At 44.4% G+C, this 15,148-nt stretch overlaps 1 protein-coding gene across 1 annotated transcript in view; it reads left to right on the top strand.

Moving 5' to 3' along the window:
* UNC45A (unc-45 myosin chaperone A) overlaps positions 1-15,148 on the top strand; it is a 367,777-nt gene that overhangs the window by 173,975 nt on the left and 178,654 nt on the right. Inside the window, exon 12 of the mRNA XM_078683264.1 lies at positions 10,361-10,502. Within this exon, the coding sequence (XP_078539390.1) occupies positions 10,361-10,502 (142 nt within the window). The remainder of the gene's footprint in view (positions 1-10,360; positions 10,503-15,148) is intronic.

Here is a 15,148-nt window from a genome sequence, read left to right as displayed (position 1 = left end):
GGCGGAAGTGTTTGGGCAAGTTATATGTTGCTGAAGTTGGTCCATCCGTTCTTGGCTGGATTGATCAAGGTGCATTAGGCATCATCCTAAATGCAAGAAATGATGTTCAGGTTTTGATTCTTGATGAAGACAACAAGGAATTCTTAGACAGAGTAACTTTACGATTTCCAAAAGTTTTCTCAGGGGAAATTGGGAAATTGATCGGCTTTTCTCATAAGATTATTTTGAAGGATGGTGCTAAACCAGTGTGCCATAAAGCAAGGAATATTCCTTTAAGCATCAGGAGTGATGTCATGAAAGATTTGGACATCTTAGAAAGGAAGGGGGTTATTGAGCCAATAGAAAGCTCTGAATGGTTGGCGCCATTGGTCGTCGCGAGGAAACCTGACGGCCGTCTACGCTTATGCATAGATTTAAGAGACCTAAATAAAAATATTGTAATTGATAAATTTCCTCTCCCCAGGATTGATGAACTTTTAGCACAAAGCTGCGGTGTCAAATGGTTCTCTTCTATAGACCTGGTATCAGCGTACCATCAAATTCCCCTGCACGAGTCTAGTAGAAAGCTTACAGCATTTATAACTCCCTTTGGATGTTATCAGTTCATAAGAATGCCATTTGGACTGGCTTCAGCAGCTGCGGTTTTTCAACGCCTTATGCACAAGTTGTTCAGGAGCATGGAATACGTGACCTACTTCCAGGATGACATACTGGTAATGGGCAAATCCAGGATTCACCATGACAAAAGACTGTTTTCTGTTTTAAAAACACTTGAATGTAATGGTTTAACAGCCGAGTCAAAGAAATGCAAATTTGGTATGAACTCTTTGACCTATTTAGGACATGAGGTGGGTGAAAAAGGTATTTTCCCAAAAAAGAAATTGGTTGAGGCAATTGAAAATGCCCCTATTCCCTGTTGTAAAGATGATCTTAGGTCATTTCTAGGGATGGTTGAGTTTTACTCAAAATTTGTGAAGAGTTTTGCTGACAAAACTTTTAATCTTAGGCAATTACTTAAATTAAGAACGGAGTTTGTCTGGAATGATATTTTACAAAATGACTTTGACAATATAAGGAAAGAAATAGTTAATGCATTTCCTCTCCAGGCATTTGATCACACCCTGCACAACATAGTCACCACCGACGCGAGTGGTAAGGGATTGGGTGCTGTCTTTTCACAGTCTAACAGGGATGGATTCGAAGTCACTATTGCTTTTGCTTCCAGGTCCATAACTACTCTTGAAGGGAAGTTCTCAGTCATTGAGAAAGAGATGCTAGCCGTTGTGTGGGGTATCGGGAAGTTTAGACAGTTTATCTGGGGCACTAGATTCACTTTACGGACCGATCACAAGCCCCTATTAAAAATCCTTACCTCTGTTGGAATGCTGAAGGCCACTCCGAGACTTGCACGGATGAGTCTTAAGTTACTGGGATATGTGTATGATGTTGAATATATTCCTGGCAAAAAGAACATAGTTGCTGATTATTTAAGTCGTTCACCCTTACAGAGCTGTGATGACTCTTATGATTCTTTTGAGTCTAATGAAGTTGCCATTATCCATGATGACTGTCACCAACGATTAGTGGCTATTTCTAAAAAAGACTGGGAGGTGTGCTGTGATAAGGATGAGATCTTGAACTCAGTTCGTAATTTTGTTACCAATGGATGGCCTTGTAAATCGAAATTGAGGGAGAAACTGAGACCATTTTGGGAAGTCAGAGATGAACTTTGTATAGATGATGCTGATCACTTGTGTAGAGGTGAAAGAGTTATTGTCCCTTGTTCCTTGAGAGATAAGATTCTATCCATTAATCATGAAGGTCATCTAGGCATCATGAAATTGAAGTCAAGGGTTAAATTATCGTACTGGTGGCCCGGATTGGATAAGGAGGTTGAGAGATTTATTCAAAGGTGTGATACTTGTGCAAATGCTGATAAGTCCTTGCGTGTATTTAAACCCACTCTTGGATTTAGACATATTCCTATGTACCCTTGGGAAGATTTAAGCATGGATTGGTTGGGTCCTGTTGAAAATTACGAAGGTAGCATTAAACATATTCTGTTTGTGATTGACAATTACTCTAGATGGCCTGAAATTGAAATATCTGAAAAGTTTGACACTAAAGTTGTTGTTGCCTTTCTTCGAAAGTTGTTTTTACAAGAAGGTATTCCGAGGAATATTTTAACTGATAATGGTCCACAATTTAGATCTGAACTTTTTCTGAAATTCTTAGGTAGGAATGGTATAACCCCTAAAAAGACACCTGTTTACCATCCTGCTGGGAACGGCATTGTTGAGAGGTTTAACAGGGTAATCATGGGGAGTATCCAGGCCTCTATTCGCGCTGATAAAGATTGGGAAAAGGAATTACTGGAAACCATTTGGGCTTATAGAATCACCCCCACCAGTACCAATTATAGCCCTTTCAGGATCCTTAGAGGTAGGGAGCCATTTACTAAGGATAATGTTACTTGGAATTCCAAGAAAATTTGTGGGAAGTGGTCTCCTGCTTTAGTCCGTTCAAGACTAAGGAAGGTTCAAGGTTCACACATTAGCGATTTTGGTAGAAAAAATGCCACTAGAGAAGCTGAACTCAGTGTAGGGGATTGGGTCAGAATTAAACTTGACACTAAGGTTAAGAAAGGTCAAAGCAAATTTTCTGATCCTTTGCAGGTTGTGGAGTTGTTCTCGAAGTCTGCCAAGTTAAGTGACAACCAAGTTTGGCATCACAACAGGTTGGCGAAATGCAAAGGGAACTTCTCTTGTTTCAAGACTGACACTGATCCTGCTCCTTCTTTTGAATGGTTGTGGGATGATGTCATTCAAGGTAGTAACACTGGGAATGAAGTTGTTAGAGCTTCTACTAGTGATATGTCGACATCCTCTCCGCAGTTGTATGATTCGTTTCCCTCTCAGTTGCCTTCTCCTGATTTGCCCGCACCAATGCTTTCCTCATCTGCTCGTAACCAGCACACCTCACGCACTGGTAGGCAAATCAAAATCCCTGCTCGTTTCAGGAGCTATGTAATGTAACTGATTTTGTCTTTGCTGTGTTATTCTTTTCTGTTTTAGTTTTGGAAGAAGGGGGGTGTGGGTTATAGTGGTACCGTAGTAACTTTTTCCTGGTTGCCTCATTCCTAGGTTGAAATTGCATGTATATTCGCAATGTTATTTTGCATTGTTATTTTGCAACTTGTTTTACTCCTCTGCTATGTTATTTCACATAATTATTATTAAGAAGGCTAAATGCCCTTTTGTTTTTCTGTTAATGTAAAGAAGGAAGATGTGGGGTTGTGCTCGTGGTGCATCCTCTGGTTACCATAGCATCAGATGATGCACCACATCCACACTCCAGAATGTTAGAGTTACTACTGTTGGTGCACGGTACCTGACTGGGAAGGACGGACCTGCTTGCTCTCTAATAAATTCCTTAACTTGATACAGTTACTGGACTCCTCGTTCATTACACAAAGCATCTCACATGGCCATGTCCAGTAAGGGGGCCACGTGACCGACAAAGACCTTTGCAACCCTTCCAGTGCACGTTCGAAAAAGAAATAACGCTGCACACCAGACCTGAACAGGCATGTATATTTCACAGTACCACAAAATACAGAAACATACAGCTTATGTTCACAAAACATCCCTGCAGTTCTCCACCCGATATACTAACAAGGGCCAGAACAAACAGTGTTTGTCCCGCAGCAAGGCACCGAGGCTCAGGGGTAGATACCCCAGAAAGATTTGTGTGCAAACCTCCGCTCCTCTCGGTCCATCACTGTGTCTGAGTAGTGATGGAACCCAGTGAAGCAGCCGCTTAACAGTTCAACCATTATTTCTACTTTTTTGCTGCACCTCAGAACAGCTTAAGTAGTCCGTGTCTTCCTTCCCTTAAAAGATGTTAATATTGTCCTTCTTCTTTGATCAATCTGATAATGTAAATGGACTGTTAAGCTGTGCAGATTGTTTCAGCATTCCTTGCAGTCGTCTTCTTGGAGTCTTCTTAAATTTACGCACAGTCCAGCTATCATGTTTTTAGGTCCAGTGTACATTTAGTTACAGTACAGTGACAGATTAATTTATGTAAACTCCAAGTTCATGCTACATTTAATCATGCTCATTCCATCACCAGCTGTCCTTGGTGGAACACTGGGCTACAACATTTTTCCCCATCATGCATTTCTCTGATCAGTGACATCACTGCACAAGCACAGAACACATGGGACAGCAAAACAATGGACATAGTGTGGTTTCTAATGCAGTACTCCGTTTAAGAATCGGTATATCCTGGAGCTGTTGAAATCAGCGCTGTGGGTTAATGGTTTGACATTGAGTGTTATGCAGCCCAATTCAACAATACACAAATTACTGGTGTGTACCCAACTCATGCCACATAGCCTATGTTACTGCTGTGCAAGTTAGGTGTTGTGCAGTTTAGGAAACAGAGCACCAGTTACTTCTTTATTTACGGTGCTGGCTGCTTCCAGGTCCTCATTGAATCGAAAGTTCAAGTCAGATGTGTTATAGTGGTAGTATGGAACAAGATCAAGGAATTAATGTGGGGAATTTGTCATTAGAGAGAGGAATACTAGAACCGCTGAGAATTGTCTCAAAGCCCCTTTAAATTACAGATATTATAATACATTGCTAACAGACATTATCACATGTTAGGATTCAGAAATATCTGGCGAGGCAACTACAAAATAAATCAAATAGATTTATTATAGCCTTATAGCCCCCCATAGCGGGCTATACTGGCTATTAAAGGCCCGCTGCAGCATTAAAGGCCCGAGCCGAAGGCGATGGACTTTAACAAGGCAGTGGGACGTTAAAAGCCGGTATAGCCCTGCTACGAAGGGCTATAAGGCTATTTAGAACATTCTGCCACTAGAGGCAGAATGTTCTATCAAATAAAACAAAGCCTTACGAGAGCGCGAGGGGATTGAAATCCCCTCTGGCTCCCTGAAGCCTTTGTTCACAGCCAGAGCTGTGCACAAAGAAACACTGGATTGTTGGAGCTCCAGGCTTACACCAGCCATTATGAGCCTGGAGCACTCCATTGTTTTCAATGGAGCTTCCAACGTTCCTTCGGACTTCTTATGGGGGATAGTAGGACGCCTGGCGGCGCCATCTTTGTTGCCGGGCTAGTCGCTCGTAGGACGCTTGACCTGCACTTAAGGCGGGTAAATCAGGCGGCGCCTATTGAATTTGCTACCTGCTGTATACTGCTTAGCGCGCTGCGCCCGGAGGAGTAACAGTGCTCTTTAGCGGTGTGAATTTTTAACCTTCCCGTTTTTGTCTTTTATAATTTTATTTGTGTTTCCTTATCCCTTGGTTTTAATTGCCCCCTGACTTGCACGTTAAATTGCTATTTCCTACTGCTTTTTGCGGGCCCTGGTCCTTCGCCTCCACTTCGGCGGACATCTTAGGGGGCCATCTTTGTTGCCGGGCTAGTCGCTCGTAGGACGCTTGACCTGCACTTAAGGCGGGTAAATCAGGCGGCGCCTATTGAATTTGCTACCTGCTGAATACTGCTTAGCGCGCTGCACCTGGAGGAGTAACAGTGCTCTTTAGCGACGTGAATTTTTAATCTTCCCGTTTTTGTCTTTTATAATTTTATTTGTGATTCCTTATCCCTTGATTTTAATTGCCCTCTGACTTGCACGTTAAATTGCTATTTCCCACCGCTTTTTGCGGGCCCTGGTCCTTCGCCTCTACTTCGGCGGACTTCTTAGGGGGGATAGTAGGACGCCTGGCGTCGCCATCTTTGTTGCCGGGCTAGTCGCTCGTAGGACGCTTGACCTGCACTTAAGGCGGGTAAATCAGGCGGCGCCTATTGAATTTGCTACCTGCTGTATACTGCTTAGCGCGCTGCGCCCGGAGGAGTAACAGTGCTCTTTAGCGGTGTGAATTTTTAACCTTCCCGTTTTTGTCGCTTGACCTGCACTTAAGGCGGTCATGCCGACGCGCAGCGGGTAAGCCGAAGTTACGCCGGAGTTACGCCGGAGTTACGCCGGAGTTACGCCTGAGTTCAGTCCGTCTGCGCCCGTCAGCGGCCCGGAGGCGGACGGGGCGGCGGGAGGGGCTGGCTCAAGGCTCATTTATTCGGATTCAGTTCTACTCGCACTGAGGAAAGGTATGGATGCGTGTCGTGTGGTCTTTCCTGGCCGTTGCAGAGGCAAAAGGCGATGTCAGGGATGCGGATGGATACCTGGCAATTTGCCGATGCTGGGGGCGGTCAGCCCTCAGGCCAATGTCAAATATCTGGGCCTTCTACTTAATACTCGCTCTTTGAGCAGGCATGCTCTTGATATCCACGAGCTTTTAGTTGCCGAAAAGCCTGTCTGCTTAATGCATACCGAAACTTGGCTGGGGGAGACCTCTAATCCTGACATTGCAACTGCCATTCCGTCTGACTACATGATTCTTAGACAAGATAGACTGAGCGGGAGGGATGGAGGTGTTGCTATTGTGGTCCAGAGATCTGCCTCATGTGTGGTTATCCCTATGGAAGCCATTTCTGGCTGTGAATCCCTGGCTTTTTCTTTAACCCTTTCTCCACATCAATCCTTTTCTGGCCTCCTGGTTTATAGACCTCCAGGTCAGCTGGGGTCCTTTCAAGAGGAGTTGCAGGTGCTGGCTTCGGCGCTTTGTTTGAAGACGGAACACTGTATTGTGCTTGGGGATTTTAACATTCATATGGATGTGGGGATGGACGGTGACACGATTAAGATCATGGATGTCACCGCCCCCCTGGGCCTTATCCCCCACCTGGCTGTTCCGACTCACAACAAGGGCCACACTCTTGATCAGGTGTTTTCCACCACTCCACTTGATATGGCCAGCCCTGTTCCTGTCCTCTGGTCGGATCATTCTCTGATTAGGTTTCAGATTTTGGGCACTAGTAAGTCACCCTGCGCAATGTCAGGCCATCCTAGGCAAACTGGTCGGGCTTATTATCGGGTGACTCCTGAAAGTCTGGCCCAGGCCTGCTTAGATCATCCCTGTCCGTTATCAGGAGAGGGATCTCGAATTGCTGCAGGTGTGGCTAATGAAACGATTAGATGAACTAGCTCCTGTGACTGTTTCCCGGACAATCTCTAGGCGGATCTCTGCTCCTTGGTTTACTGAGGCTTTGGCGCTGTCTCGGCGTAACTGTAAGGTGGCAGAAAGGCGCTGGCGCCAGCAGTATGATCCTGGGGCTAAGGCGACCTATAGGGCGGCCATTAAGGTCTATCACGCGGACATTCTAATTGAAAAGAAGAATTATTTCTCTGCGAGAATTGAGACTGCTTCAAGTTCCTGCAGGGAAATTTTCACTGTCGTAAAGGAGTTTATCACTCCTAAGGCTAATGTGTCGCAGCATGAGTTCTCAGAGCCGTGGGTGATCTCGCTAGCTAGCTTCACCACGAAGATCAAGCGGATTCAGGACTCCTTTTCTTCCTTGGGCCCGAATGATGTTACCATCCCAGGAGACCAGCTGAGTTTGTCTGCTGGATCTGGACCTTTTCTTTCGGAGTTTCCAGTTCTTTCTGACTCCGCTTCTCGGGATCTCATGATTAAGCTCAAGTCTGGCTCACCCTCTGACCCTTGCCCTGCGAAGTTTCTGGCTAAGGTAGCGGAGGTTCTGAACCCGCTGATTAATCCTATTCTTAATCGGTCACTGACTAGTGGTGTGGTTCCTGCGGTCTGGAAGCAGGCAATGGTTGTCCCACTTCTTGAAAAATCGGGTCTTGACCCCGAATTACATGCCAATTATAGGCCGATTTCCCTCTTGCCTGCCCTTGCAAAGACGGTGGAAAAGCATGTACACACTGTGCTTTCTACTTTCCTTGAAACTCATGGCTTGCTGCACTCCACCCAGTCTGGCTTCCGGTCTAATTTTAGCTCCGAGACGGCGCTATTGGAGGTCAATGAGGTTATCAAGGAAGCGCTGGAGGAAGAGCCATGTTGGTAATGTTAGACCTGTCGGCGGCTTTCGACACCGTCCCTCATGAGGGTCTCCTCTGCAGGCTCCATGAGATCGGTCTGAGAGGGACGGTGTTGAGTTGGTTTCGATCTTATTTAGCCGGTCGCCGGCAGGTGGTCTGGGCCCCCCCTAACTCAGCCAAAGTGCCGCCTCTGGAGGTCGGAGTCCCGCAAGGCTCGGTGTTGAGCCCGACTCTCTTTAATATCTTTATGACCCCTCTGGCGGTGCTGGTGGAGTCCTTCGGGGCTCAGATCGTGTCATACGCCGATGACACTCAGCTCCTTTTCACTTGTGGGAAGGGGGCTGAGTTTGACGGAGAGAGCATCCGTGGGTGTCTTGGGGCTGTTTTCGAATGGTTTCAGCGGAACAGCCTCAAGTGCAACCCAGATAAATCGGAGGTGCTTTTCTTCGGGTGTCAGTCTGACCCGAGCTTGCAGGATTGGTGGCCGGTGAACATGTTCCCTCCTGCGTCATCTTCTTTGGTTGCCAAGAAATTGGGGGTCAAGATTGACAACGGCTTGACGCTTAAGTCCCAGATCCTTGGACTGACTGGCACGTGTTATGGCCTCCTTAAAATGTTACGTAAGTTCCTTCCCCTGCTCCCGTTGGCGCATAGGAAGACTACGGTTCAGGCCCTTATTGGCTCCAGGTTGAATTACTCGAATGTCCTATATTTGGGTCTTCCCGAATACTTACTTCAAAGACTCCAGGTGGTCCCAAATTCAGCTGCACGGGCCATTTTTGGCCTACATCGCCGAGCACGAGCCTCGGATCTTTTACACTCCCTGCATTGGCTGCCTATTCGGAAGCGGATCGTTTTCAAAGCTCTTACGCTGGCACATAAGGCACTCCATGCTGTGGGAGCTGAATATATTCAAAAACGTCTTGCTTTCTATAAACCATCTAGATCCCTAAGATCGGAATCTCTTGGCTTTGCCGTTGTCCCTGTTGTTAGGAAGGCAAGGGTGGGGGGACGTTCCTTTAAACGCTTGGCGCCTCAGCTATGGAATGCCCTTCCTCTATCACTCCGCAGTACTTCGAACCTGCTGGTCTTCAGAAAGGGTCTGAAGACGTGGCTTTATGGACAGTAATTTGCTTGCCCTTTTTCTCCTTTTTTGCCTGCCCTCTTTAGTATGCTGTGGGTCAGAAAGCGCCGGGACACTCCATGGAGTAGCCGAGCGCTATATGAGACACCCATAACATAACATAACATAACAAGGCAGCAGGACTTTAATAGCCGGTATAGCCCTGATACAAAGGGCTATAAGGCTGTTAGAACATTCTGCCACTCGAGGGCAGAATGTTCAAACAAATAAAACAAAGTCTTCATGGAGCGTGAGGGGATTGAAATCCCCTCAGGCTCCCTGAAGCCTTTGTTCACAGCCACAGCTGTGAACAAAGAAACATTGGAATGTTGGAGCTCCAGGCTTATACCAGCCATTATAAGCCTGAGCAACTCCATTGTTTTCAATGGAGCTACCAACATTCCAATGTTCTAATATTTTGTATAGTAGGAAAGTGCACCCGAGATACCAGACTGTGTAGGATCTTAGTGTGGCTTATGAAAAACACAAAGCTTCATACCAGGCACATTCATTTGGGAAAAGTTGTGATTTAGTCATGCGAAATCATACCAATTCTGTAGCCTGTTTGGGCCTAAAAAAATACTTCACTATTATTGGTATATCTTAGAAGATTTTTTAAACACTTGCTTTACATCTAAGAAAATGATTGATCGTCATTTCCATACTTATGCTGTGATCTTCTTGAATAATGTACTATTGCTTAGGATTAGACTGCAGAGAGACACTCATCATGGTTGCCCACTGTCTCATCTGTCGTTTCAGTGAGCTTTGCGGGCTATAGTGCCTAAAGATAAGGTGCCTTGCCTGTCACACAGTGCACAATCCCCTTTTCTTTTTCACAGGGTTCAATTTTCCCCCCTAAAAGAGGGGTATTTCTGTTGACCCTGGCTGAAGTGTTCTGAACCAGGAATTTAGAGCCAATGTAAATCCTTCTTTGGTCTATTGGTATTCTCCGGGATCATAACAATTCTATTGTGCTCATCATATCTCTTCATTTTACAACTACTTATCTCAAAGGTATTTTTGTCAGTGCTTTCATAATGGATTGATTGCACTAACAGTGTCCATGTACGATTACAAAATATTCACATTTAATAATCCGTATCCATTTTTAATAAATATTACCATTGATTCCATTGTAAGAATAGCAACATAAAAGAAAAAGCTTTCTTCTTGCTATCGGTCTGTCTTCTGAGCAACTTGCACCTGCCTCTATTAGAGGAAGTCACACATTTCAGAGCAGTAGCCTACTCAATGGAACCAGATATAATCAGATTAATTTCTCCTTGTTTTCTACCCCACAGATGGCTGTGTAATGAAGAGATAAAGGCCAGCACGCGGCGTTGGGCAGTGGAGGGACTAGCTTACCTCACCTTCGATGCAGATGTAAAGGAGGAATTTGTCGAGGATAAAGCAGCTATGAAAGCCATGTTCGAGTTAGCAAAGGTAAAACGGGAAGTACTACATTTTGAAGTTCTAAATTGATGAGTGACTAAACTTTCCTCTTGCTAGAGGTCTCTGTCTATCACCTGCTTATGTTGTCACAAATCCCTATGTAAAGGACTTCACGAACCATTGCATTAGGAAACCACCTTTCTTACACTCACTCTAGCATTTGGATAGGGATTTTTGCCGAGATTAATTCCACTGCGTGCTCGGGTTTACATTTAATAATATTACGCACTGGAATTTAAATTCATTCAGTTGCTCAAGATCATACATAGGGTGCCAGGCAAGTTAGAAGCGAAATTTATGTTGACGCTTCAAAGTAAATGGCTCATCCTATCTCAGGTCCATGTTTTTATGGGATTTCAAAAGAATATAGGACAGAAGAATGCTACTTTCATGTATGTTTTGACTTTTTGACGGCGTGAAGTTGATATGAGGGGAACACTTGGTGCACAGAGAAGCGCCCCTGTCCACCGGATGGCTAATTTTTAGGTCAAACCTAGTAGCGCACATGCGCTGCTCTGCAAGGCTTCTTGTGGCTTCTCCGTGTGGGTCCGACTCCTCCCGCACATTAAATTGGCTTTTGCGTGTGTCTTTCAATAAAGAAAGCACGCAAATGGCTAAAGGCGGGTGCATGTCCCACCTCTTTTCTAATGTTCACTCCCAAAGCGTTTTGCTCTTGAGTGCGAGCAGCGGCGCGCAGGGTGGCATCTGCATTCCTCGTGGTCAGGTTACTATTTCCTCACAATGCGCCGTGCTTTCGGTTGTTTTGCTTGCCTGACTCTCTCTCATTTGTTGCTGACTAAGGATTAATGGTCAACATAAAAGTAGAACTGCCTTTGCAAAACTCCATCAAGCTATTGCTGAAGCCACGTTGGAATGGTCTTAAATTCTATTCCCCGAACTAATTTCCAAGAAAAAAGGGGTAATTGTCAAGCGTAATAAAGTCAGTGTATTAAATGGTTTACCAGATTATCTAGATTTATAGTATTCTAATAAAAATCACTGGTTTTCCAAAAATAACATAGCAACATTTTATATATAATTAATAAGCTTTCAGCTATGAAAGGTAAATTGATATAAGTTTTATCTACTCATTTTTATATTATGGCATTGAAAGTCATAGTACTTATATTGTTGCACATCCACCTTCTATCCAAGATGGCCGGCGGCGGCGGTTGTGTTCCAGTGTAGGAAGTGACTGCAATGGAGCTTCTGTTCCAGTGGCGCTCGTGGGTAACCTCAGATGCTACTTGCCCTACAGGGAGAGGCACACAGCAGTTGACAGCGCTTGACTTTTGCCCCCCTGTCACCTTGCCGACCGCTCTTCTTCCTGTAAGATGGCGGTTGTGACTGGGTGGCACCGTTGCTCCAGGCTTCTGCGGCTGGCCAGTGGGGCAGTGAGAGGTGGCCTCAGGTGAGTCCAGGGTCACTGCAGTGCGGAAGGCATAGGGTTCGGAGGTTGCTAGGCGGATTAGAGAACGGCAGAAATATGCACAGTAGTGGAAAAATCTAATAACACGTGCGCCAAACAAAATAGCGGTTTTGATCAGCAGATTGCTCAATAACATATTATAATTCCAAGGTATTTGTGTCTAGACCCTTTGAGGCCCGTTGAGGTTAGACCGAAAGTATACTGCCTAATAGTGCAAGAATTTCAACACCGATCCAAAGTTTGGTTACCAAATGACTACAGATCACTGATATGACTGTTTTCGTTTTGGCATCCTAATGTAATGGTCTTCAAACATTTTAATGCCATGCTGTACCCGAATTCTGTAAAAAAAAAATATAGTGTTCGCCCCCCAGATTGACAAACATTATTTTCACAATTATACTATAAAGTAGGTTCACACATTGTAATTACGTTCGACCAAGCCTAGCAGTGCGCATGCTCTGCTCTATGAGGCTTCTTGTAGCTTCTCTGTGTGGGTCTGACTACTCCCACACTTTGGATTGGCTTTTGCGCGTGTCTTTCAATATTGAAAGCATGCAAATGACTAAAGGCGGGTACATGTCCCACCTCTTTTCTAATGTTCACTCCCACTGCATTTCGCTCTCAGGAGCGAGCAGAGGTGCGCAGGTTAGCACCTGCATTCCTTGTGGGTCAGGTTAGTATTTCCACACAACGTGCCATGCTTTTGCTTGCATTCCCATCTGTATGTATATGTGTGTTGCGATGCTTCTCCTGCTGCTTGTCCATCACTAGCGATTCTTCTGTATTGTATTCCTGGTCTGGAACAGGCCATCTCGAGGGCCATGTTTGATTCGGGTGAGAGGGGGGGGGGTGGCTTGAGGAAATTGGGAAAGGTTTTCCAGATGGGTTCCCTTATCTTTTGCATCACTCGTGGAGCACTAAGTCATCTACGCCAATTTGTTAGCACACATAAAGCTGGTGTTTGTACTCTGAGCTTGTTTGGCCATCACAAACACTGTACCGCTTGAGCCCTCACTGGTCCAAACTCTGTAGTCGATGGCTCAGTGGACTAGTCCGTCCATAGTAGGAGCCTGTGTTCGACCGGTGGATCCACTCAGCTTTTCATCTTTCTTTCTGCTGGACTGCTCACTTAATTTATTTACATTTGTGCAAATTTTTTTTACTTTTAGTATTACTTGATCGAACATTGCTGTTAACCATGTTAGATTGGAAAATTTAAAATGTCTAGGGCCTCAGTACACATGTTATGTACATGCATTCGTTACTCCCTATGGCCACCCTGCACCAGTGACAAAGCCAATAGTTCTCCCATCGGCGAGACCTATTGGCATTGCCAATTCTTGTTGTCATTGCAATATTATATTGTGTTGCTTCTGTCTGCGCTGTACGAACTCTGTGGGTTGGGAAATTATTATGCTTTTATTTCACATTTGAAAAATGAGAATGATCTGAATAAACTGAGGAGGCACCTTAGTTTCCCTGAAGTTGTTTGTGGTTAAACCAGCTTTGGGATTTTTGTATAACAGGTAGGCTACTTTATCGCTCAAATTCTTTTTTGATATTTAGTCGAGAGCATTTTTCTTTCTCCGTTCTAGAATAATGTTTTAATGGGATATTGATCGCCACATTTTGTGCCAACCATGGTTCCAATCAAGACTTCTTTGTAGGTTTGTACATCAAACCCGACCCAAAGCCCATTGAGGCTAGAAAGCAGGTACAAGTACATGCAAATGTTCACCCTGTAGTTGTGAAAATATACAAATTAATATTTGTTATAGGAGCTAACAGAAAAATATATTCTAATGATTATGTAGGACTTTTTAAACAGCACTTCAGTTGTGTGACCGCCAATGGTTTCTTGACTGCTCATGAAATAAGTGTCAGTTTTTCCAGTGAAGCATCAGAAACACTGCAGGTGTGGAGAGACGAATTGAAAGTGTAGAGTCCGTGGCAACCTTGAAGTGTTACCATAAATTTGTTTCAGGAAACCTTATGCTTGTGCTGAAATTTCACCTTTAGCAACAGAAATAACATGAGGGATGTGAACTGTTGGATATGGGGAGGAGCATGAGATAAATGGCTTTTGTAATGCCAGGAAAAAGTCCTTCTGGATTCTTCATGTATGTGACATTTGTGTAGCGGGAACCTAGCTAAAAGACAGCAGAGCGATGTTTTGTGGCAAAGGTACAGCCAACAAATGATTGCCACGGTTACTAGATTCTGGGAGGAAAATAGACTGTTACTGCCTTGTGATGTAGTGTTTCTTAAACATATGTTTCTTCAGCCATTTCCTAAATTGGATCTGAGTTTGGGTGGTCCTGATGGGTATAGGGCAGTTATTCTATATCCTGGGTGCGCGTGCCATTGTAGAGTTTGGGAGGATTTGGAGCATGGCTTTGCCACCATCGAGATGCAAGAGTACTAGGGATTGAACCGTAGTTCTGAAGACTCTTTCTGGGAGAAACCTTTTCACTTTCTTTAATAGAGTGAGGTGGTACAAGATAGTGTTTGTTTCCTTTACAGTGTGTTCCTTCAGGATGGGTTTGTTCCCCGGAGTGAATCCAAATGTGTTGGTTCAAAGTTGGGATTTGAGTCCATCCATGTCCATGTGGTTAAGCCTGGTTTACACCAGTTATTGTTTTGTCTTAGTTGGGTTGAGCATCTCGTAGCTCTGCCAGTATCTGAGGAGTCAGACGACTAGAGTGGTGGAATCTTCCAAGTAGAGTTGTGCATCATTGGTATATTGGTGAATTGTGATGCCGGTATTGGTGAGAAGAATGCTAAGGGGCTCCACTTTGAGGTGAAGGTAACTGTAGGTAAGGTGAAACCCTGAGGGACTCTGCAAGTGAATAGAATCGTCTTGGGCGTAGAAGAGCAGGAACTTCAGTTAACTCCCTAGCTACGTTCACAAGCTATTCCTCAGCTGCAAAATCTTTAGAATGTTATTTTATCTCAATCAAATTCTTTCAACAAGTTAGTGACTTTAAAATATTCTCCAAACTCAAGTGAGCAATGTGCCATGGTCCTTACCTTGAATTGTTACTCTGTTTCCAGCAATCAAGCCAGTAAGATACATAGTTCGCACATCTCAACTTGTATAATGCCATATGTTTCCTACCAATTATTTTTCATACAAACCTGTTTAATTAGATGCAGTTGGCTATTGTCAGTTCCAAGTTAATAGTACCCTTTGTGGTTGTTGCCT

The sequence above is a fragment of the Lissotriton helveticus genome, chromosome 3_1 (genome assembly GCF_964261635.1).
Source record: "Lissotriton helveticus chromosome 3_1, aLisHel1.1, whole genome shotgun sequence".
NCBI classification, from domain to species: Eukaryota; Metazoa; Chordata; class Amphibia; order Caudata; family Salamandridae; genus Lissotriton; species Lissotriton helveticus.
Note: the sequence above shows the minus strand (reverse complement) of the source record. Positions and strands in the feature narration are given on the sequence as shown.